Source organism: Pseudophryne corroboree, chromosome 4, assembly GCF_028390025.1.
Source record: "Pseudophryne corroboree isolate aPseCor3 chromosome 4, aPseCor3.hap2, whole genome shotgun sequence".
NCBI classification, from domain to species: Eukaryota; Metazoa; Chordata; class Amphibia; order Anura; family Myobatrachidae; genus Pseudophryne; species Pseudophryne corroboree.
The window spans coordinates 505,105,773-505,132,804 of NC_086447.1; the positions used below are offsets into that span (position 1 = coordinate 505,105,773).

At 41.8% G+C, this 27,032-nt stretch overlaps 2 protein-coding genes across 6 annotated transcripts in view; both read right to left on the reverse strand.

Annotated features, from left to right (window-relative positions):
• Window positions 1–27,032, reverse strand: part of LOC134909856 (amine sulfotransferase-like) — a 455,842-nt gene that overhangs the window by 285,869 nt on the left and 142,941 nt on the right. The gene's annotated exons all lie outside the window — the stretch shown is intronic.
• LOC134909858 (amine sulfotransferase-like) overlaps window positions 22,220–27,032 on the reverse strand; it is a 65,761-nt gene continuing 60,948 nt past the window's right edge. Inside the window, exon 5 of the mRNA XM_063917187.1 lies at window positions 22,220–22,615. Within this exon, the coding sequence (XP_063773257.1) occupies window positions 22,485–22,615 (131 nt within the window). The 3' untranslated portion in view covers window positions 22,220–22,484. The remainder of the gene's footprint in view (window positions 22,616–27,032) is intronic.

The window sequence follows — 27,032 nt, forward strand, 5'->3', positions numbered from 1 at the left end:
ATGTTATCACGCCATTTCCTAAGGTGGCTGCTTTGGTAATTAAAACATTTATGCTGATCTACTTCCTTAATATAAGTCTCTGTAACCAGTGTATTGTCTACAACGGAGAGAGCTATATCCAAGTACGTAATGTGTTCAAAATTAAAATTACAAGTGAAAGTGAGACCATAATAATTATTATTTAAACTATTTAAAAAAGGTGTTAAAGGTGCTTTGTGATGATCCCAAACAAAAAATAAGTCATCTATAAATCGGCAATAGAAAACCAGGCCCGCCCCAAGCTCGCTCCCCCACACATGTTGGTCCTCAAAACTGCCCATGTATAGGTTCGCGAAGCTCGGGGCGAACCTGGTTCCCATCGCTGTACCCCGTGTTTGCAAATAATAACGTGAGTCAAAAACAAAATAATTGTGATGTAATATAAATTTGATTGATTTCAATATAAAGTCACGAAGATCATTAGTCATTGATTCATCTCTAGATAGATACTGATCAATAACCTGTATACCTTGATCTTGTGGTAACCATGCAGTAACCATCCTTCCATCTTAGACCATTAATCAGATTTAAGAATTGTGTGGTGTCCTTTATATAGGACTTCAAATGTTTAACGTGACCTTGTAGAAATGAATCAACATAATGTGATATATTATTGGTTAAAGAACCCACTCCCGAAATAATAGGTCTCCCAGGAGGTGCCGTGAGGGACTTGTGTATTTTGGGCAAATGATAATATGTGGGTACAACGGGGTGAGGTGTGAATAAAAAATTATAAGTGTCTTTGGATATAGCTCCCTCCGCTAGACCTTTCATAAGCATCTTTTTCAATTTAGATTGGAACAATTCTGTAGGATTCCCCCCAATTTCTTATAAATATCAGTATTGTTTAACTGTCTATCTGCTTCTAATAAATAATCACTTAAATTGTGTACTACCATTATCTGCAGACTTAATGATTATATTTTGAAATCTACATAAATCCCTCATAGCTATTCTCTCATTATGTGTCAGATTATCTTTTAGATGTTTTTTATCTGCATTATTACACATATCACAGAAGTCTTCCATGGTTTTCTTATAAAAGCTTTCTATATAGGGGCCTCTATGTTGTAATGGATAAAAATCAGATTTACATCTGAAATTACTCCTCGGATTTATATCATACAACTTTTCATATGATGTACCAATCAAACCTGTATCACACCCTGTATCCAATGTTTCTAGAATAGATAGAGCAACTGTATCATTTTCATCTAAAATAATAGGTAGATCAGTATTCTCTGTTTTGACTAGATTTTTAATAGCAAAATATTGTTTCCTACTTAATGTTCTAACGTATTTATTAAGATCCACAAATAATGTGAAAATATTCGGTTTACAAGCTGGGGCAAAATTTAATCCCTTAGAAAGGAGTTTACATTCAGCTCTAGTTAATTCTAATTGAGACGAACATTTTTTCCTCTGTTTCCTCCTTCCCCCTCTACATCCTCTCTATTCTGTTCCCTTCTTCTTTTTGTGGCTTCGCTCCTTTGACCTATATTCCTTGATATCCTGGGTCTTTGTTCTAAGAAATCATTCTGTCTTGGGGAATAATCAACATTTTCATTAGTACTATTTAGTGATGATCGGGTTCGGATCCTCGGGATCCGAACCAGCCCGAACTTCACCTTTTTTTGCACGGGTCTGAGCAACTCGGATCCTCCCGCCTTGATCGGTTAACCCGAGCGCGCCAGAACGTCATCATCCCGCGGTCGGATTCTCGCGAGATTCATATTCTATATAACAAGCCGCGCGTCGCCGCCATTTTTCACTCGTGCATTGGAGATGATCGTGAGAGGAAGTGGCTGGCATCCTCTCAGTTTCTATGTTCAGTGGGCTGCAATATCTGTGCTCAGTGTGCTGCAAATATCTGTGCTCAGTGTGCTGCAAATATCTGTGCTCAGTGTGCTGCAAATGCAAATATCAACGTTCTCTGCCTGAAAAACGCTCCATATCTGTGCTCAGTGTGCTGCAAATATCTTTGCTCAGTGTGCTAATTGCTTTATTGTGGGGACTGGGGACCAGCAGTATTATATAGTAGGAGGACAGTGCAGAGTTTTGCTGACCAGTGACCACCAGTATTATACGTTCTCTGCTTGAAAAATGCTCCATATCTGTGCTGCATTGTAGTATATAGTAGGAGGACAGTGCAGAATTTTGCTTACCACCAGTATAACTATATATATAGCAGTACGGTACAGTAGGCCCCTGCTCTACCTACCTCTGTGTCGTCAAGTATACTATCCATCCATACCTGTGGTGCATTTCAGTTTTGCACAGTTTGCTGACCACCAGTATATAATATATAGCAGTACAGTACAGTAGGCTACTGCTCTACCTACCTCTGTGTCATCAAGTATACTATCCATCAATACCTGTGGTGCATTTCAGTTTTGCAAAGTTTGCTGACCACCAGTATATAATATATAGCAGTACGGTACAGTAGGCTACTGCTCTACCTACCTCTGTGTCGTCAAGTATACTATCCATCCATACCTGTGGTGCATTTCAGTTTTGCAAAGTTTGCTGACCACCAGTATATAATATATAGCAGTACGGTACAGTAGGCCATTTCTCTACCTACCTCTGTGTCGTCAAGTATACTATCCATTCATACCTGTGGTGCATTTCAGTTTTGCACAGTTTGCTGACCACCAGTATATAATATATAGCAGTACGGTACAGTAGGCCCCTGTTCTACCTACCTCTGTGACGTCAAGTATACTATCCATCCATACCTGTGGTGCATTTCAGTTTTGCACAGTTTGCTGACCACCAGTATATAATATATAGCAGTATGGTACAGTAGGCCACTGCTCTACCTACCTCTGTGTCGTCAAGTATACTATCCATCCATACCTGTGGTGCATTTCAGTTTTGCACAGTTTGCTGACCACCAGTATATAATATATAGCAGTACAGTACAGTAGGCCACTGCTCTACCTACCTCTGTGTCGTCAAGTATACTATCCATCCATAACTGTGGTGCATTTCAGTTTTGCACAGTTTGCTGACCACCAGTATATAATATATAGCAGTACGGTACAGTAGGCCACTGCTCTAACTACCTCTGTGTCGTCAAGTATACTATCCATCCATACCTGTGGTGCATTTCAGTTTTGCACAGTTTGCTGACCACCAGTATATAATATATAGCAGTACAGTACAGTAGGCCACTGCTCTACCTACCTCTGTGTCGTCAAGTATACTATCCATCCATACCTGTGGTGCATTTCAGTTTTGCACAGTTTGCTGACTACCAGTATATAATATATAGCAGTACGGTACAGTAGGCCACTGCTCTACCTACCCCTGTGTCGTCAAGTATACTATCCATCCATACCTGTGGTGCATTTCAGTTTTGCACAGTTTGCTGACCACCAGTATATAATATATAGCAGTATGGTACAGAAGGACACTGCTCTACCTACCTCTGTGTCGTCAAGTATACTATCCATTCATACCTGTGGTGCATTTCAGTTTTGCACAGTTTGCTGACCACCAGTATATAATATATAGCAGTACGGTACAGTAGGCCACTGCTCTACCTACCTCTGTGTCGTCAAGTATACTATCCATCCATACCTGTGGTGCATTTCAGTTTTGCACAGTTTGCTGACCACCAGTATATAATATATAGCAGTACGGTACAGTAGGCCACTGCTCTACCTACCTCTGTGTCGTCAAGTATACTATCCATCCATACCTGTGGTGCATTTCAGTTTTGCACAGTTTGCTGACCACCAGTATATAATATATATAGCAGTACAGTACAGTAGGCCACTGCTCTACCTACCTCTGTGTCATCAAGTATACTATCCATCCATACCTGTGGTGCATTTCAGTTTTGCACAGTTTGCTGACCACCAGTATATAATATATAGCAGTACGGTACAGTAGGCCCCTGCTCTACCTACCTCTGTGTCGTCAAGTATACTATCCATCCATACCTGTGGTGCATTTCAGTTTTGCACAGTTTGCTGACCACCAGTATATAATATATAGCAGTACAGTACAGTAGGCTACTGCTCTACCTACCACTGTGTCGTCAAGTATACTATCCATCCATACCTGTGGTGCATTTCAGTTTTGCAAAGTTTGCTGACCACCAGTATATAATATATAGCAGTACGGTGCAGAAGGCCACTGCTCTACCTACCTCTGTGTCGTCAAGTATACTATCCATCCATACCTGTGGTGCATTTCAGTTTTGCAAAGTTTGCTGACCACCAGTATATAATATATAGCAGTACGGTACAGTAGGCCATTTCTCTACCTACCTCTGTGTCGTCAAGTATACTATCCATTCATACCTGTGGTGCATTTCAGTTTTGCACAGTTTGCTGACCACCAGTATATAATATATAGCAGTACGGTACAGTAGGCCCCTGTTCTACCTACCTCTGTGACGTCAAGTATACTATCCATCCATACCTGTGGTGCATTTCAGTTTTGCACAGTTTGCTGACCACCAGTATATAATATATAGCAGTATGGTACAGTAGGCCAATGCTCTACCTACCTCTGTGTCGTCAAGTATACTATCCATCCATACCTGTGGTGCATTTCAGTTTTGCACAGTTTGCTGACCACCAGTATATAATATATAGCAGTACAGTACAGTAGGCCACTGCTCTACCTACCTCTGTGTCGTCAAGTATACTATCCTTCCATAACTGTGGTGCATTTCAGTTTTGCACAGTTTGCTGACCACCAGTATATAATATATAGCAGTACGGTACAGTAGGCCACTGCTCTAACTACCTCTGTGTCGTCAAGTATACTATCCATCCATACCTGTGGTGCATTTCAGTTTTGCACAGTTTGCTGACCACCAGTATATAATATATAGCAGAACAGTACAGTAGGCCACTGCTCTACCTACCTCTGTGTCGTCAAGTATACTATCCATCCATACCTGTGGTGCATTTCAGTTTTGCACAGTTTGCTGACTACCAGTATATAATATATAGCAGTACGGTACAGTAGGCCACTGCTCTACCTACCCCTGTGTCGTCAAGTATACTATCCATCCATACCTGTGGTGCATTTCAGTTTTGCACAGTTTGCTGACCACCAGTATATAATATATAGCAGTACGGTACAATAGGCCACTGCTCTACCTACCTCTGTGTCGTCAAGTATACTATCCATTCATACCTGTGGTGCATTTCAGTTTTGCACAGTTTGCTGATCACCAGTATATAATATATAGCAGTACAGTACAGTAGGCCACTGCTCTACCTACCTCTGTGTCGTCAAGTATACTATCCATCCATACCTGTGGTGCATTTCAGTTTTGCACAGTTTGCTGACCACCAGTATATAATATATAGCAGTATGGTACAGAAGGACACTGCTCTACCTACCTCTGTGTCGTCAAGTATACTATCCATTCATACCTGTGGTGCATTTCAGTTTTGCACAGTTTGCTGACCACCAGTATATAATATATAGCAGTACGGTACAGTAGGCCACTGCTCTACCTACCTCTGTGTCGTCAAGTATACTATCCATCCATACCTGTGGTGCATTTCAGTTTTGCACAGTTTGCTGACCACCAGTATATAATATATAGCAGTACGGTACAGTAGGCCACTGCTCTACCTACCTCTGTGTCGTCAAGTATACTATCCATCCATACCTGTGGTGCATTTCAGTTTTGCACAGTTTGCTGACCACCAGTATATAATATATATAGCAGTACAGTACAGTAGGCCACTGCTCTACCTACCTCTGTGTCATCAAGTATACTATCCATCCATACCTGTGGTGCATTTCAGTTTTGCACAGTTTGCTGACCACCAGTATATAATATATAGCAGTATGGTACAGTAGGCCCCTGCTCTACCTACCTCTGTGTCGTCAAGTATACTATCCATCCATACCTGTGGTGCATTTCAGTTTTGCACAGTTTGCTGACCACCAGTATATAATATATAGCAGTACAGTACAGTAGGCCACTGCTCTACCTACCTCTGTGTCGTCAAGTATACTATCCATCCATACCTGTGGTGCATTTCAGTTATGCAAAGTTTGCTGACCACCAGTATATAATATATAGCAGTACGGTACAGTAGGCCATTTCTCTACCTACCTCTGTGTCGTCAAGTATACTATCCATTCATACCTGTGGTGTATTTCAGTTTTGCACAGTTTGCTGACCACCAGTATATAATATATAGCAGTACGGTACAGTAGGCCCCTGTTCTACCTACCTCTGTGACGTCAAGTATACTATCCATCCATACCTGTGGTGCATTTCAGTTTTGCACAGTTTGCTGACCACCAGTATATAATATATAGCAGTATGGTACAGTAGGCCACTGCTCTACCTACCTCTGTGTCGTCAAGTATACTATCCATCCATACCTGTGGTGCATTTCAGTTTTGCACAGTTTGCTGACCACCAGTATATAATATATAGCAGTACAGTACAGTAGGCCACTGCTCTACCTACCTCTGTGTCGTCAAGTATACTATCCATCCATAACTGTGGTGCATTTCAGTTTTGCACAGTTTGCTGACCACCAGTATATAATATATAGCAGTACGGTACAGTAGGCCACTGCTCTAACTACCTCTGTGTCGTCAAGTATACTATCCATCCATACCTGTGGTGCATTTCAGTTTTGCACAGTTTGCTGACCACCAGTATATAATATATAGCAGTACAGTACAGTAGGCCACTGCTCTACCTACCTCTGTGTCGTCAAGTATACTATCCATCCATACCTGTGGTGCATTTCAGTTTTGCACAGTTTGCTGACCACCAGTATATAATATATAGCAGTACGGTACAGTAGGCCACTGCTCTACCTACCCCTGTGTCGTCAAGTATACTATCCATCCATACCTGTGGTGCATTTCAGTCTTGCACAGTTTGCTGACCACCAGTATATAATATATAGCAGTACGGTACAGTAGGCCACTGCTCTACCTACCTCTGTGTCGTCAAGTATACTATCCATCCATACCTGTGGTGCATTTCAGTTTTGCACAGTTTGCTGACCACCAGTATATAATATATAGCAGTACGGTACAGTAGGCCACTGCTCTACCTACCTCTGTGTCGTCAAGTATACTATCCATCCATACCTGTGGTGCATTTCAGTTTTGCACAGTTTGCTGACCACCAGTATATAATATATAGCAGTACGGTACAGTAGGCCACTGCTCTACCTACCTCTGTGTCGTCAAGTATACTATCCATCCATACCTGTGGTGCATTTCAGTTTTGCACAGTTTGCTGACCACCAGTATATAATATATAGCAGTACGGTACAGTAGGCCACTGCTCTACCTACCTCTGTGTCGTCAAGTATACTATCCATTCATACCTGTGGTGCATTTCAGTTTTGCACAGTTTGTTGACCACCAGTATATAATATATAGCAGTACGGTACAGTAGGCCCCTGCTCTACCTGCCTCTGTGTCGTCAAGTATACTATCCATCCATACCTGTGGTGCATTTCAGTTTTGCACAGTTTGCTGACCACCAGTATATAATATATAGCAGTACGGTACAGTAGGCCACTGCTCTACCTACCTCTGTGTCGTCAAGTATACTATCCATCCATACCTGTGGTGCATTTCAGTTTTGCACAGTTTGCTGACCACCAGTATATAATATAAAGCAGTACGGTACAGTAGGCCACTGCTCTACCTACCTCTGTGTCGTCAAGTATACTATCCATCCATACCTGTGGTGCATTTCAGTTTTGCACAGTTTGCTGACCACCAGTATATAATATATATAGCAGTACAGTACAGTAGGCCACTGCTCTACCTACCTCTGTGTCATCAAGTATACTATCCATCCATACCTGTGGTGCATTTCAGTTTTGCACAGTTTGCTGACCACCAGTAATTAATATATAGCAGTACGGTACAGTAGGCCACTGCTCTACCTACCTCTGTGTCATCAAGTATACTATCCATCCATACCTGTGGTGCATTTCAGTTTTGCACAGTTTGCTGACCACCAGTATATAATATATAGCAGTACGGTACAGTAGGCCACTGCTCTACCTACCTCTGTGTCGTCAAGTATACTATCCATTCATACCTGTGGTGAATTTCAGTTTTGCACAGTTTGCTGACCACCAGTATATAATATATAGCAGTATGGTACAGTAGGCCACTGCTCTACCTACCTTTGTGTCGTCAAGTATAGTATCCATCCATACCTGTGGTGCATTTCAGTTTTGCACAGTTTGCTGACCACCAGTATATAATATATATAGCATTACAGTACAGTAGGCCACTGCTCTACCTACCTCTGTGTCATCAAGTATACTATCCATCCATACCTGTGGTGCATTTCAGTTTTGCACAGTTTGCTGACCACCAGTATATAATATATAGCAGTATGGTACAGAAGGCCACTGCTCTACCTACCTCTGTGTCGTCAAGTATACTATCCATTCATACCTGTGGTGCATTTCAGTTTTGCACAGTTTGCTGACCACCAGTATATAATTTATGGCAGTACGGTACAGTAGGCCACTGCTCTACCTACCTCTGTGTCGTCAAGTATACTATCCATCCATACCTGTGGTGCATTTCAGTTATGCGCAGTATATATAGTAGTAGGCCATTGCTATTGATATATTACCGGCATATAATTCCACACATTAAAAAATGGAGAACAAAAATGTGGAGGGTAAAATAGGGAAAGATCATGATGCACTTCCACCTCATGCTGAAGCTGCTGCCACTAGTCATGGCCGAGACTATGAAATGCCATCAACGTCGTCTGCCAAGGCCGATGCCCAATGTCATAGTAGAGAGCATGTAAAATCCAAAAAAATAAAGCTCAGTAAAATGACCCAAAAATCTAAATCAAAATCGTCTGAGGAGAAGCGTAAACTTGCCAATGTGCCATTTACGACACGGAGTGGCAAGGAACGGCTGAGGGCCTGGCCTATGTTCATGGCTAGTGGTTCAGCTTCACATGAGGATGGAAGCACTCATCCTCCTGCTAGAAAACTTAAAAGAGTTAAGATGGCAAAAGCACAGCAAAGAACTGTGCGTTCTTCTAAATTACAAATCCTCAAGGAGAGTCCAATTGTGTTGGTTGCGATGCCTGACCTTCCCAACACTGGACGGGAAGAGGTTGCGCCTTCCACCATTTGCACACCCCCTGTAAGTGCTGGAAGGAGCACCCGCAGTCCAGTTCCTGATAGTCAAATTGAAGATGTCACTGTTGAAGTACACCAGGATGAGGATATGGGTGTTGCTGGTGCTGGGGAGGAAATTGACAAGGAGGATTCTGATGGTGAGGTGGTTTGTTTAAGTCAGGCACCCGGGGAGACACCTGTTGTCCATGGAACGAATATGGCCATTGACATGCCTGGTCAAAATACAAAAAAAATCACCTTGTCGGTGTGGAATTATTTTAACAGAAATACGGACAACTGGTGTCAAGCCGTGTGTTGCCTTTGTCAAGCTGTAATAAGTAGGGGTAAGGACGTTAACCACCTAGGAACATCCTCCCTTATACGTCACCTGGACCGCATTCATCAGAAGTCAGTGACAAGTTCAAAAACTTTGGATGACAGCGGAAGCAGTCCACTGACCACTAAATCCCTTCCTCTTGTAACCAAGCTCCTGCAAACCACACCACCAACTCCCTCAGTGTCAATTTCCACCTTACACAGGAAAGCCAATAGTCCTGCAGGCCATGTCACTGTCAAGTCTGACGAGTCCTCTCCTGCCTGGGATTCCTCCGATGCATCCTTGACTGTAACGCCTACTGCTGCTGGCGCTGCTGTTGTTGCTGCTGGGAGTCGATCGTCACCCCAGAGGGGAAGTCGGAAGACCACTTGTACTACTTCCAGTAAGCAATTGACTGTCCAACAGTCCTTTGCGAGGAAGATGAAATATCACTGCAGTCATCCTGCTGCAAAGCGGATAACTCAGGTCTTGGCAGCCTGGGTGGTGAGAAACGTGTTTCCGGTATCCACCGTTAATTCACAGGTAACTAGAGACTTGATTGAGGTACTGTGTCCCCGGTACCAAATACCATCTAGGTTCTATTTCTCTAGGCAGGCGATACCGAAAATGTACACAGACGTCAGAAAAAGAGTCACCAGTGTCCTAAAAAATGCAGTTGTACCCAATGTCCACTTAACCATGGACATGTGGACAAGTGGAGCAGGGCAGACTCAGGACTATATGACTGTGACAGCCCACTGGGTAGATGTATTGCCTCGCGCAGCAACAACAGCAGCGGCGGCACCAGTAGCAGCATCTCACAAATGCCAACTCGTTCCTAGGCAGGCTACGCTTTGTATCACTGCTTTCCATAAGAGGCACACAGCTAACAACCTCTTACGGAAACTGAGGAACATCATCGCAGAATGGCTTACCCCAATTGGACTCGCCTGGGGATTTGTGACATCGGACAATGCCACCAATATTGTGCGCGCATTACATGTGGGCAAATTCCAGCACGTCCCATGTTTTGCACATACATTGAATTTGGTGGTGCAGAATTATTTAAAAAACGACAGGGGCGTGCAAGAGATGCTGTCGGTGGCCCGAAGAATTGCGGGCCACTTTCGGCATTCAGCCACCGCGTGCCAAAGACTGGAGCACCAGCAAATAGTCCTGAACCTGCCCTGCTATCATCTGAAGCAAGAGGTGGTAACGAGGTGGAATTCAACCCTCTATATGCTTCAGAGGATGGAGGAACAGCAAAAGGCCATTCAAGCCTATACATCTGCCTATGATATAGGCAAAGGAGGGGGAATGCACCTGACTCAAGCGCAGTGGAGAATGATTTAAACGTTGTGCAACGTTCTGCAACCCTTTGAACTTGCCACACGTGAAGTCAGTTCAGACACTGCCAGCCTGAGTCAGGTCATTCCCCTCATCAGGCTTTTGCAGAAGAAGCTGGAGACATTGAAGGAGGAGCTAAAACAGAGCGATTCCGCTAGGCATGTGGGACTTGTGGATGGAGCCCTTAATTCGCTTAACCAGGATTCACGGGTGGTCAATCTGTTGAAATCAGAGCACTACATTTTGGCCACCGTGCTCGATCCTAGATTTAAAGCCTACGTTGTATCTCTATTTTCGGCAGACACAAGTCTGCAGAGGTTCAAAGACCTGCTGCTGAGAAAATTGTCAAGTCAAGCGGAACGTGACCCGTCAACAGCTCCTCCTTCACATTCTCCCGCAACTGGGGGTGCGAGAAAAAGGCTAAGAATTCCGAGCCCACCCGCTGGCGGTGATGCAGGGCAGTCTGGAGCGAGTGCTGACATCTGGTCCGGACTGAAGGACCTGCCAACGATTACTGACATGTCTACTGTGGATAAAATGGAGGGAGACTGTGCTCACTGGGATAAGGGGTTAGTGCTGCTAGGCCTAGAGGTGTCCTACCTCCGTATTAGTGTTAAGCAATGGGAAGGTCAGCGCACTTATGGGAAAGAAGGGATGTGAGAGAAAGGGTGAAGATGGAAAGAGATGGAGGAAAGGGATGAGAAGGAATTGGGAAGAAAGTAAAGTGACAATTTGAATGTATAATGGTATTCAAAAAGGACCATATGTGGCAATTTAACTAGTCTTTATTATGGTGGTATGTTCCCACTGTCAGGTGTGTCATGCAGACCACCCTTTTCGGTGTACCCTCCTGAATGGTACACTTCTGCTCAAAAAATTCTAGAAATAATAATAGTAGTAGGTGAAAGTATGTGCGTCTCCGTAAATTCTGGCACAATGTACTTGTGTCAATGTTACGTCCTTAAAGCGTCCTAATGTTCAGAGGTCCCTTGCGGGATGAATGTCAGGTATGCCCAAGGGTGCACCTTTACCATGGGTATGGTAACACCTATGTGGCTCTGAAACTAAGTTTGCGTCAGTTGTGGTGGGGTATGTGACAGTTTGCGGCGTCCCGCCTGTCAGACCTCCCTGTGTGCACCAATTGAGGAATCGGGGGTAAGGGCTTAGTTCATACACTTACCGCTGGGGGTGCGTTCCGCGTGCCTGTGCCGGCTCAGCTTCCGTTCCTGAGTCCTCCGGTGTCCTTTGATGTCCAGGCCGTCTTGTCTCGGTCCCCGTGGTCGGTCAGCGGCTGCCGCTTTCTTCCTCCTCCGGGTCCCGTCTGTGGCTTCCTGCTTTGCCGCTCACGTGATGTGTCACGTGAGCGGAGGTGTTCGATTAGCCCCTGTTGCTCAGGGATCCCTCTCTCCAGCCGGGGAGGGGTGTCTGTAAAGTGCAGTGTGTAGTGAGACAAGTCCACCAACCCGTTTCAGCAATCTGCCTTTTTCTAGGATTACAAGTCTTGAGTCCTTAGGTCATTTCAGTCACAGTCGTGTGGCAGACCCTGTCGCTGAAATGATGGGTTAGTTAAAGTTTGCATGTCCTTTTTATACAACATAAGGGTGGGTGGGAGGGCCCAATGACAATTCCATCTTGCACCTCTGTTTTCTTTCATTTTTCTTTGCATCATGTGCTGTTTGGGGACCATTTTTGGAAGTGCCATCCTGTCTGACACTGCTGTGCCACTCCTAGATGGGCCAGGTGTTTGTGTCGGCCACTTGTGTCGCTTAGCTTAACCATCCAGCGACCTTGGTGCACCTCTTTTTTTCTTTGCATCATGTGCTGTTTGGGGACTATTTATTAAATCTGCCATCCTGTCTGACACTGCAGTGCCACTCCTAGATGGGCCAGGTGTTTGTGTCGGCCACTTGGGTCGCTTAGCTTAGTCACACAGCTACCTCATTGCGCCTCTTTTTTCTTTGCATCATGTGCTGTTTGGGGACTATTTTTTTGAAGTGCCATCCTGTCTGACACTGCAGTGCCACTCCTAGATGGGCCAGGTGTTTGTGTCGGCCACTTGTGTCGCTTAGCTTAGTCACACAGCTACCTCATTGCGCCTCTTTTTTTCTTTGCATCATGTGCTGTTTGGGGACTATTTTTTTGAAGTGCCATCCTGTCTGACACTGCAGTGCCACTCCTAGATGGGCCAGGTGTGTGTGTGTCGGCCACTTGGGTCGCTTAACTTAGTCATCCAGTGACCTCAGTGCAACTTTTAGGACTAAAAATAACATTGTGAGGTGTGAGGTGTTCAGAATAGACTGAAAATGAGTGGAAATTATGGTTATTGAGGTTAATAATACTATGGGATCTAAATGACCCCCAAATTCTATGATTTAAGCTGTTTTTGAGGGGTTTTTGTAAAAAAACACCCGAATCCAAAACACACCCGAATCCGACAAAAAATTTCCAGGGAGGTTTTGCCAAAACGCGTCCGAATCCAAAACACGGCCGCGGAACCAAATCCAAAACCAAAACCAAAAAAAATTCCGGTGCACATCACTAGTACTATTCCATCTAGATCTATTCATTCCCTGTTTTCTCCAATAAGGTGTAGTTGGACTATCTCTTAAATCCTCCTCAGATTCTAAAACATCATATCTATTCTTATGTATAAAATTAACTCTTTCCTTTTTAGTACTATGATTTATGTATGGTTTATACTGAGATGTTCTTCCCCATTTCGCTACATTATTACAAGTTGAAAATGTACTAGGTGTTTTAAACAGTTGATCTCTAAATGATCTACTATACGTCCTTACAGTACCTTTAGTATAATCACTTTTGTCTCTATTCATTTTTCCATCTTTTTTTTCTATCAATGATAATTCAAATTCCTCTGCTTTCTTGTTCACCTTAGAATCTCTTCCCTTAAAACCCACATCACCTGCAAAATTAATTAGTTTCTCTTGAACTTTATCTATTTCATCCTTAATCACATTGACTTTTTCCTCTCTATATCTAATTAATAATCGCATCAAATTATTAGAACAATTGTCCAAAAGTGAATTCCATTCAGTAACAAATTTTTCAGCATCCTTAAAAGTGGCAGTTTTTAAAATACGTAATCCTCTCGGTATAAGATTATTGTCCAAGTATTTTTGTAGAGTGATCTGATCCCACCAATGTTTGGTTTCTTGGATGCACAAATGTTCTAATTTATTAAATAACTGGTGCATACCACTCTGTTCGTTTATAGACTCTTTAACAATAATAGGACCAATCTCTTTACCGATTAGATATCCATTCCTCATTTCTAATCTTTCAGTAACACATTGTAATGACGGCATATTCAGCGGTATAGTTGTCACTGCCCAGGTTACAGTGCAAAAATCAATAAAGAAAAAAAGAAAGAATACCTGGGCGCTGACAAACAAAAGTTCTGGGATATTTTATATTACAAACCTGATCAAGGGCTGCTTCTTCACTTAAGAGGTCACTGCTAACCTCAAAAAAATCTAAATAGTATATAGCAAAAAAATGAAGCGCTGTCCAGATCAGTGCATGTTTAAAACATAAAACATTTAACAGACATTACACACAAAACATTAATCACACGGCCGGTGTTTAAAATTAATTAAAATAACATAAGATTATATAGATCCTTATGGCCACTCCTGAATCAATAAGCTTACTTAGTGCATTAATAATTAGTAGCATATAGCAGCATTTAGCAAACAGTTCATAGCATTTGCCAAATAAAGATGAATAAGCTTGAAGATGTTAAAAGTTCAAAGCATATAAATTCATTAAGATGCAACCTGTTAGTAGCAGAAATTGTAAGTATTGATAGTCTCTGCACACTCTCTTTGCAGAGATAGCAATTATACACAACAGTCCAGCGTGGCCACGCTATATAATTATACCAGCTCAACGTGTCTTCAGACCAGGAATTTGTATTCTGGGTGACGTCTCACTCCTAATTGCTCTCAAACCGGTCCTCACGTAATAATGCTGGATCACAATGAGTCTCAGCCGTAGATAGCACTCCTCTCCATGCGTTTCTCTGCTTCCTCAAGAGAATCGATGAATGATGGTACATTATTATTAGACCTCTATTTATACGGAAACAGGATCTGCTATCACTTCCTGGTTCCGTGGGATACGCATGCGCACATTGTGCGTTCCACTCTTGTGTTCCATCTTTAGCTTAGATCATCATCATGGGATTACTTCCTTGTTCTTATAACACGCGCATGCGCACAATGAGCGTTCCGATCATGTGTTCCACTTGTACCTTATACCGTTGTTAGAATACTTCCTGTTTACATTTCTTAAGCTTATGCTTTAAATATCTATGAACAGTTCATTCATCATTATTCATATAATAACTTTATGTACATGTCCTAATGCAGAGAAATAAATATCCCATTAAGATTATATCTAAAATATCGACACAACATATTCACTATATTCAATACATACTATATATCTCCTTGAACATTTCTTTACCACTGATATATTCCTTAATCAATAATGGATAATATTTTCTTATGTATATATATATATATATATATATATATATACATACACACACACATATGTATATGCATATATACCTACATATACATACTTATATATACCTAAATAACCAGATACACGATAATTATTAAATTTGATCAGAAATTCATTGTTATAACTTTAGAACATTAATTTCATATATTGTTTAATTCAACTGTATCATTTAGTCCTTGTGGTTTCAATGTACATAGTCTAAATATCCAGAAGGCTTCACGCCTACATAACATGTTGAAACGATCTCCCCCTCTCTGTGTAGCACTAATTTGTTCAATACATATGATTGTAATCTTATCACGTGTACCATCCGGACAATTTGATATATGATTTGATAGACAATGTGATTTTAAATTGTTTGCAATATTACGTTTATGTTCCATAAACCTTATGTGTAGTGTCCTTGTGGTGCGTCCCACGTATTGTTTTCCGCAACCACAAGTCAATACATATATAACATAAATAGAGCTACAGTTAAGAAAATCCTTAATAATATAGCTCTCCTTTTTGACAAAAGATGTTATATTAATGGATTTTTTATCCGTATATTTACATGTCTCGCATCTCTCTTTTCCACATCTGTGGAATCCAGCAGGCCGCTTGATAGGTAACCAACTTTCCCCCTTGATATCACTCTTTAAATATGTAGCTTTCTTCTTAAAGTGACTAGGTGCTAATTTTCCTTTTATATTTTCAGCTCTCCAAAATGTAACCCCCCCCATCCGGTGCAATGAGCTCCCCCACATGATCATCCAGCTTCAATAATTGACTATTCTTTCTTATAATGTTTTTAATTTCTATTGCATGTGAGTAATATTGAGTAATAAAGTTCATTGTCCTATCTCTTTTTTTTTTTTCACATAAGATTTATTTCCAGATCCAACAAGCATAGTCTCTCTTTCTATTCCCTGCACTTCCTTGTATGCTTTATCCACTACATCCAAAGGATAACCCTACTTAACAAAGGACATATATAACCTGTGTGCTTGTTTCTCAAACCCCATTTTTGATTAACAATTCCTTTTCATATGGATAAATTGTCCCTTAGGGATGTTATCACGCCATTTCCTAAGGTGGCTGCTTTGGTAATTAAAAAATTTATGCTGATCTACTTCCTTAATATAAGTCTCTGTAACCAGTGTATTGTCTACAATGGAGAGAGCTATATCCAAGTACGTAATGTGTTCAAAATTAAAATTACTAGTGAAAGTGAGACCATAATGATTATTATTTAAACTATTTAAAAAAGGTGTTAAAGGTGCTTTGTGATGATCCCAAACAAAAAATAAGTCATCTATAAATCGGCAATAGAAAACCAGGCCCGCCCCAAGCTCGCTCCCCCACACGTTGGTCCTCAAAACTGCCCATGTATAGGTTCGCGAAGCTCGGGGCGAACCTGGTTCCCATCGCTATACCCCGTGTTTGTAAATAATAACGTGAGTCAAAAACAAAATAATTGTGATGTAATATAAATTTGATTGATTTCAATATAAAGTCACTAAGATCATTAGTCATTGATTCATCTCTAGATAGATACTGATCAATAACCTGTATACCCTGATCTAGTGGTATATTGGAATATAGTGACTCTATGTCACATGTAACCATGCAGCAACCATCCTTCCATCTTAGACCATTAATCAGATTTAAGAATTGTGTGGTGTCCTTTATACTTCAAATCTTTAACGTGACCTTGTAGAAATGAATCAACATAATGTGATAAATTATTGGTTAAAGAACCCACTCCCGAAATAATAGGTCTCCCAGGAGGTGCCGTGAGGGACTTGTGTATTTTGGGCAAATGATAATATGTGGGTACAACGGGGTGAGGTGTGAATAAAAATTATAAGTGTCTTTGGATATAGCTCCCTCCGCTAGACCTTTCATAAGCATCTTTTTCAATTTAGATTGGAACAATTCTGTGGGATTCCCTCCCAATTTATTATAAATATCAGTATTGTTCAACTGCCTATCTGCTTCTAATAAATAATCACTTACATTTTGTACTACCAGCCCCCCCCTTATCTGCAGACTTAATGATTATATCTTGATTTCTACATAAATCCCTCATAGCTATTCTCTCATTATGAGTCAGATTATCTTTTAGATGTTTTTTATCTGCATTATTATACATATCACGGAAGTCTTCCATGGTTTTCTTATAAAAGCTTTCTATATAGGGGCCTCTATGTTGTAATGGATAAAAATCAGATTTACATCTGAAATTACTCCTCGGATTTATATCATACAACTTTTCATATGATGTACCAATCAAACCTGTATCACACCCTGTACCAATGTTTCTAGAATAGATAGAGCAACTGTATCATTTTCATCTAAAATAATAGGTAGATCAGTATTCTCTGTTTTGACTAGATTTTTAATAGCGAAATATCGTTTCCTACTTAATGTTCTAACGTATTTATTAAGATCCACAAATAATGTGAAAATATTCGGTTTACAAGCTGGGGCAAAATTTAATCCCTTAGAAAGGAGTTTACATTCATCTCTAGTTAATTCTTTTGAGGATAAATTAAATATACCCGTACGTTCTAATTGAGATGAACATTTTTTCCTCTGTTTCCTCCTTCCCCCTCTACATCCTCTATATTCTGTTCCCTTCTTCTTTTTGTGGCTTCGCTCCTTTGACCTATATTCCTTGATATCCTGGGTCTTTGTTCTAAAAAATCATTCTGTCTTGGGGAATAATCAACATTTTCATTAGTACTAGTCCATCTAGATCTATTAATTTCTCCAATAAAGTGTAGTTGGACTATCTCTTAAATACTCCTCAGATTCTAAAACATCATATCTATTCTTATGTATAAAATTAACTCTTTCCTTTTTAGTACTATGATTTATGTATGGTTTATACTGAGATGTTCTTCCCCATTTTGCTACATTATTACGAGTTGAAAATGTACTAGGTGTTTTAAACAGTTGATCTCTAAATGATCCATTATACGTCCTTACAGTTCCTTTAGTATAATCCCTTTTGTCTCTATTCATTTTTCCATCTTTTTTTTCTATCAATGATAATTCAAATTCCTCTGCTTTCTTGTTCACCTTAGAATCTCTTTTCTTAAAACCCACATCACCTGCAAAATTAATTAGTTTCTCTTGAACTTTATCTATTTCATCCTTAATCACATTGACTTTTTCCTCTCTATATCTAATTAATAATCGCATCAAATTATTAGAACAATTGTCCAAAAGTGAATTCCATTCAGTAACAAATTTTTCAGCATCCTTAAAAGTGGCAGTTTTTAAAATACGTAATCCTCTCGGTATAAGATTATTGTCCAAGTATTTTTGTAGAGTGATCTGATCCCACCAATGTTTGGTTTCTTGGATGCACAAATGTTCTAATTTATTAAATAACTGGTGCATACCACTCTGTTCGTTTGTAGACTCTTTAACAATAATAGGACCAATCTCTTTACCGATTAGATATCCATTCCTCCTTTCTAATCTTTCAGTAACACATTGTAATGACGGCATATTTAGCGGTATAGTTGTCGCTGCCCAGGTTACAGTGCAAAAATCAATAAAGAAAAAAAAGAAAGAATACCTGGGCGCTGACAAACAAAAGTTCTGGGATATTTTATATTACAAACCTGATCAAGGGCTGCTGCTTCACTTAAGAGGTCACTGCTAACCTCAAAAAAATCTAAATAGTATATAGCAAAAAAAATGAAGCGCTGCCCAGATCAGTGCATGTTTAAAACATAAAACATTTAATAGACATTACACACAAAATATTAATCACACGGCCGGTGTTTAAAATTAATTAAAATAACATAAGATTATATAGATCCTTATGGCCACTCCTGAATCAATTAGCTTACTTAGTGCACTAATAGTTAGTAGCATATAGCAGCATTTAGCAAACAGTTCATATAAATTCATTAATATGCAACATGTTAGTAGCAGAAATTGTAAGTATTGAAGCCTTCTGGATATTTAGACTATATACATTGAAACCACAAGGACTAAATGATACAGTTGAATTAAACAATATATGAAATTAATGTTCTAAAGTTATAACAATGAATTTCTGATCAAATTGAATAATTATCGTGTATCTGGTTATTTAGGTATATATAAGTATGTATATGTAGGTATATATACATATGTGTGTGTGTGTGTGTGTGTGTGTGTGTGTGTGTGTGTATATATATATATATATATATACATATACATAAGAAAATATCATCCATTATTGATTAAGGAATATATCAGCGGTATAGAAATGTTCAAGGAGATATATAGTATGTATTGAATATAGTGAATATGTTGTGTCGATATTTTAGATATAATCTTAATGGGATATTTATTTCTCTGCATTAGGATATGCACATAAAGTTATTATATGAATAATGATGAATGAACTGTTGATAGATATTTAAAGCATAAGCTTAAGAAATGTAAACAGGAAGTATTCTAACAACGGTATAAGGTACAAGTGGAACACATGATCGGAACGCTCATTGTGCGCATGCGCGTGTTATAAGAACAAGGAAGTAATCCCATGATGACGATCTAAGCTAAAGATGGAACGCAAGAGTGGAACGCACAATGTGCGCATGCGTATCCCACGGAACCAGGAAGTGATAGCAGCGCCTGTTTCCGTATAAATAGAGGTCTAATAATAATGTACCATCATTCATTGATTCTCTTGAGGAAGCAGAGAAATGCATGGAGAGGAGTGCTATCTACGGCTGAGACTCATTGTGATCCAGCATTATTACGTGAGGACCGGATTGAGAGCAATTAGGAGTGAGACGTCACCCAGAATACAAATTCCTGGTTTGAAGACACGTTGAGCTGGTATAATTATATAGCGTGGCCACGCTGGACTGTTGAGTATAATGGCTATCTCTGTAAAGAGAGTGTGCAGAGACTATCAATACTTACAATTTCTGCTACTAACAAGTTGCATCTTAATGAATTTATATGCTTTGAACTTTTAACATCTTCAAGCTTATTCATCTTTATTTGGCAAATGCTATGAACTGTTTGCTAAATGCTGCTATATGCTACTAATTATTAGTGCACTAAGTAAGCTAATTGATTCAAGAGTGGCCATAAGGATCTATATAATCTTATGTTATTTTAATTAATTTTAAACACCGGCCATGTGATTAATGTTTTGTGTGTAATGTCTATTAAATGTTTTATGTTTTAAACATGCACTGATCTGGACAGCGCTTCATTTTTTTGCTATATACTATTTAGAATTTTTTGAGGTTAGCAGTGACCTCTTAAGTGAAGCAGCAGCCCTTGATCAGGTTTGCAATATAAAATATCCCAGAACTTTTGTTTGTCAGCGCCCAGGTATTCTTTCTTTTTTTCTTTACAGATACATAAATGCCCCCACAGTGCAGATATGCACCCACAGTGGCAAATAAATGCCCCCACAGTGCAGATATGACCACACAGTGCATTGCCCCCACAGTGCCAGATAAATAAATGCCCCCAAAGTGCCAGATACATAAATGCCCCCACAGTGCCAGATAAATGCCCCCACAGTGCTAGATAAATGCCCCCACAGTGGAGATATGACCCCACAGTGCCATGCCCACACAGTGCAGATATGACCCCACACAATGCCATCCATAAATGCCCCCCCACAATACCTGTGGCAGTGGGAGGGGAGGAGTGCTGCTGTCTGCGGGCGCGGGTGGCTGGGCAGGCTCCAAAGCGGTTGTGTGCGCTATGCGCACTGCGTGGCACCGGAGTCTGACGTCAGACACCGGAGCTGCACAGCACGCACTGGCACACAAGAGTAATACTGCACAGGGCCGGCTCCAGGTTCGAATATGGCAGCACCAGCGCGGCACCCATTTAGGGTGGGGCCCTGCGCGGCAGCTCTATTCGAACATGCCTGGAGCTGGCCCTGTCCTGAGGAGAGTCCAAGTGGGGTAAGCCATGTTGCTATGACATCCCTCAGTTTTTCTAAGAGGTTGCCAGCGGTATGCCTCTTAGTGAAGCCAGTGATACACAGCATAGCCTGCCTCTGAATGAGCTGGCGTTGTTGGCTAGATACTGCTTCTACTGATGAAGGCAAATCACCCACCCAGTGGCTGTCACAGTCATGTAATCTTTCGTTTGCCCACTACCGCTTGTCCACATATCTGTGATTAAGTGGACAGTGGGTACAATGACATCTTGTAGGGCAATAATTAGATTTTAATTAACGTCCTGGTACAGCCGAGGAATGGCTTTTTGGGTAAGATGGAACTGAGATGGAATTTGCTATTGGGGACACAGGACCTTAATTAACTGTGTAAAACTCACTGCATTAATGGCGGCTATTGGACGCAGATCTGATACAAGCATAGCAGTCATGGCGTCAGTGATCCGCTGTGCAACTGGGTAAGAACTGTCATACTTACTTCCCCTTGCAAAGGATTGTTTAACTGTCAATGATTTTGTGAAACTACTAGCATTTTTCTTGGTCCACTTCTGGGATGAAGATCCAACCACATCAGCAGGCCTAGCTCTCAAGGATTCTTCTGAGGAATCCTGGAAAAAGAAGAGGAGTCACCAAGCGTTGACAAATTGGTTGCAGGACTCACAAGAATCCGACGCCAGAATAATGACTTTCGGCCTCGCACAGGGATCTGAGTCTGGTGGGAACAACCGAGCTGCGGCTCGGGTGTGCTCGGATCCCCAGCGATGGAGTGGTTCAGATTCCATAGAATCTGACGTGCTCATCCCTACTTTTAGTATTTGATTAAATACAAATTTAAATGCTACAAACCAAAATATTATGGTTTTTATTAATAAGATGTTTTGGATACACAGTTAATAGCATGATTATATAAATCAGACAAAATAATAGTTATAAAAGGTTTTCTCTTTAATAACAAAGTACAATCAGTTCTATATATGAAATGTGTTTTGTGCAGTAAAATCACCTGTATAATATGAAATTAAGTACACACTTTTGTTTGCCATATATTTAGAATCTGTTTTTAATTTCCATTTAATATTGCAACAACAGAAAATTAGTAAAATATGACTATTTATTCACATTAATTTGTTATCCAATAATACAAGAACTAGATCATGATCATAATTGTCATTTGTCATCCTGAATCTGGTTAGGATTCTGTTTCCTCATTCATGTCCCAGATAAATGTGATTGGCAGATCCCCCAACTTCTCTTTAAGTACCTCATCCATCCTCTCACTTTGTGCCACAGTCATCAGATTTTTCCAGTCCCCAATAATACCTGCAGAACGAGACACATACCTATTACATACAGTAATACTGTATATTCACTTGTTGGATTAAACTTTTAGATGTGCAATTAGGATACAGAGGCAGGTTGCTGGGAATACATACGATATGCTGGCAGAAAGGATGCCGGTGGTCATTTAAACAACAATGGCATCCTAATGCAGAGAATCCCGACAGGGGTCGGGTAAATCGGGATTCCGGTGTCGGTATTTAGACTGTCAGGATCCCGAATGCCGGTTGCTGCTCAGTGCTTTATTAACTAAGGAGCTGGATACATAATACAAAGACCAGTAGCATTAGTGATACAATCTTGGACTTGGGATAAATTGCAGAATTGCAGTTTCTCACTTAGGGGTCTATTTACTAAGCCTTGGATGGAGATAAAGTGCACGGAGATAAAGTACCAACCAATCAGTGTCTAACCGCCATGTCACAAGCTGGGTTTGAAAAATGACAGGAGCTGGTTGGCTGGTACTTTATGTCCATGCACTTTATCTCCATCCAAGGCTTATTAAATAGACCCAATAGTTACATATATAAGTATATATTGGGGATTACTTTTATTCTCCCATTTGTCCAGCTTTAATCCTACTCATTGTTTCTATATCAACTGCTTTTGTTACTGAATTCAATGGTACATAACAACATAAACAGATACAAAAGTTCATTTATTTCAGTAATTCAACTTAAAAGGTGAAACTAATATATTATATACAGATGGATTCTCCGTTATCTTTGCCTGACTAGTGCATTCCCGGCGTGACTAGGTGATCAGTCCACCTAGTCACGCTGGGAGTTTGTTATGCACACCAGTGCCTGCAGGAATGTACTGGTGTTTGAACTGTTATGCACACCAGTGCCTGCAGGAATGTACTGGTGTCTGAACAGAGAGGGATGCAAAACAAATGAACTCACAGACAGACTGGGAAATATGACATAACGTACACAGAAGGTGATAGGGTAACAAAACCAACACAGAGTGAACAGAGAAGCCCAGAGGCTAAGAAACTGGGTGTGTCCCTAGTATTAGAAATGCTCAGATGGAAAAAGCAAGATGTTGTGTTTTAATACGTAGAGAACCCGAAATGCTGTTGCTAAGGGCAACAGCAAAACCCTAAAGGGTTACCAACGGGTGTGGCAGTAAACTCCTTGGTCAGAGATGGAATAATAGACACAAGGAGAGTCTCCACAATCCTAATTCTCACTTGCAGGGCCCAGGTTCAGCTTACTGCCACTAAACTGACACATGGACGCCCTGCACAGTGAGAGAGGATTATGCAGGCAGGTCTGAAAGTACAGCCACAAACCTGCTGGGTTCACAGAATAGCAAAAGAACCTCAGCAGGCTAAACGACTGACTCCAGTCTTACTGCTAGGTCTGGATTGGCAGAGTGTAGTACCAAATCCCCAGGCCTATTTGCAGTAAGCAACAACAAATACAAAGCTACACAGTACTGGCTAACTTTCAGGAACTGACTAACCAACAAAGATTCAGCATCATCTGCTTAACCTGAGTAGGGGCCTTATAAAGCAGGTGCTGTCCACGCCCCCCTCAGACCTCACAGACTGCGAGCACAAAAACCAGCACCGGATCCCCTGCCTGTAACCACTGCACAGCAAAAGACCCGAACCGGAGTATCAGCTGCGCTCAGGTTACTCCGCCAGCACTTGTCTCCCGGTTGCCATGACGACGTGGCAGCACAGGGCAGGAGACCCTAACAGTACCCCCCCTCTGACGAGGGGTCAAAGAACCCCTACAACCGGGTTTATCGGGGAACTGCGAGAAGAAAGAGCGTATCAGTCTGGGGGCATGAAGATCACAACTGCACACCCACGACCGCTCCTCCGGGCCATACCCCTTCCAGTGCACCAAAAATGACAGCCGACCCCGAACCATCTTGGAGTCAAGAATCCTTTCAACAACAAACTCCCTCTGGCCACGTATCAGAAGAGGGGAAGGTCTTCCTCTGGAAGAAGGATTACTAATCGCCCATTTTAAAAGGGAGCAATGAAATGTTTTATTGATACCCAAAGAACGGGGCAGATCTAACTGAAATGCCACCGGATTGATAACCCTGGTGATCTTATAAGGGCCGATGAACCGGGGGCCTAACTTATGAGATGGCTGTCTCAACTTCAAATTCTTGGTAGACAACCAGACGAAGTCTCCTAATTTGAAGCTGCAGGGTCTTTTCCGCTTATCAAAAACCCTTTTGGTCACTAATGACACAGACACAAGGGCTTTCTTCACTTTCCTCCAAATACCTCTAAGGACCGAAACGACAGAGGAACCACCAGGCGTGGAGTCCAGGGGGTCAAAAGAATTGGCCTTAGGATGATGCCCATACACACAAAGAAAGGGAGAGATCCCTGTAGCAGAGTGAGCCGCGTTGTTATAGGCAAACTCCGCCATTGACAGATGAGCAACCCAGTCAGTCTGACACTTGGAGACATAACACCTGAGGAACTGCTCCAAGGACTGGTTCACCCTTTCAGTCTGCCCATTAGACTGCGGATGGTAGCCTGACGACAAGCTGACAGAAATCTGGAGATTGGAACAAAATGCCCTCCAGAATTTGGCCACAAACTGGGATCCGCGGTCAGAGACCACATCAAGTGGCAACCCGTGGAGACGCACAACATGCTGCATAAATAACTCAGACAGGCGTCTGGCCGATGGCAGCCCAACCAGTGGAACGAAGTGCGCCATCTTCGAAAACCTGTCAACGACAACCCAGATGGCTGTCATCCCCGAGGATTTGGGCAAGTCCACAACAAAATCCATTGAAATGTGGGTCCATGGCTTAGATGGAATAGAGAGTGGATGTAATGGGCCAACAGGAACCCCTCTAGGAGTCTTATTTCGGGCACAGATGTCACATGCCCGAACCCACTGATCCACATCCTTAGCCACCGAGGGCCACCACACCGCCCTAGATAGCAACTCCCGAGTTCTGGCAATACCCGGGTGACCTGCTGACTTCTTGGCATGGAATTCCAGGAACACTCGCTGTCTTAACCTAGGAGGCACAAACAAAAGACCTACCGGAAGGTCTGGAGGAGCCTGCTCCTGTGCTCTAAGGACTAATGACAAGAGGTCCTGGGTAATGCCCACTTTAATACATGATGGGGACACAATGGGCAACGGCTCCTCGGTGGTCTCCTGGATTGGAGCAAAACTCCGCGAGAGCGCATCAGCCTTGATGTTTTTTGACCCAGGGCGATATGTTATCAAAAAATTAAAGCGAGCAAAAAACAAAGCCCATCGTGCCTGCCTGGCATTGAGACGCTTCGCTGACTCTAAATATGCCAAATTCTTATGGTCGGTGAGAATTGAGACCACAAACTTAGCCCCCTCAAGCCAGTGTCTCCACTCCTCGAGTGCATCCTTAATAGCCAACAATTCCCGGTTACCCACGTCATAATTCATCTCGGCAGGCGAAAATTTACGGGAAAAGTAAGCACAGGGATTAAGGCGATTATCAGACACTCCCATCTGAGAGAGCACTGCCCCAATACCCATCTCAGAGGCATCCACCTCCACCACAAAAGGACGCTCTGGATCTGGGTGTCGCAGCACCTTGGCCGAGACAAATGCCCTTTTGAGACGGGCAAAAGCCGCTTTGGCCTCACGAGACCAGTGAGCAACATCCGCCCCTTTCTTAGTGAGTGCCACCAAGGGCGCCACTATAGACGAAAATCCAGCGATAAATCGTCTATAAAAATTTGCAAAGCCCAGGAAACGCTGAAGCGTCTTCAAACTAGTGGGCTGCACCCAATCCAGGACTGCCTGTACCTTGGAACCCTCCATTTGGAAACCTTCTGGGGAGATAATATATCCTAGAAATGCGATTTGCTGAACTTCAAATTCGCACTTCTCCAGCTTCGCCCCAAGCCGGTGGTCTCTGAGTTTCTGGAGGACTAAGCGTACATGCTTCCGATGTTCCTCCAGGGAATGGGAGAAGATTAGGATGTCATCTAAGTATACAACTAAGAATCTATCCAAATATTCCCTGAGCACATCGTTCATGAAATCCTGGAAGACTGCCGGGGCATTACAGAGCCCAAAAGGCATCACCAAATATTCATAATGCCCTGAGTGGGTATTAAAGGCAGTCTTCCATTCATCCCCCTCTCTTATTCGGATTAGATTGTACGCACCGCGTAGGTCAATCTTAGAAAAAATGGTGGCAGTACGAAGCTGGTCAAACAAGACCGAAATGAGAGGCAGTGGGTATGAGTTTTTAATCGTGATACGGTTCAATTCCCTGAAGTCGATGCAGGGTCTCAATTAACCGTCCTTTTTACCCACGAAGAAGAACCCCGACCCAACTGGAGACTGTGAAGGTCTGATAAATCCTTTAGCCAAGTTCTCCTGAATGTACTCTGCCATAGCCTGAGTCTCAGGAC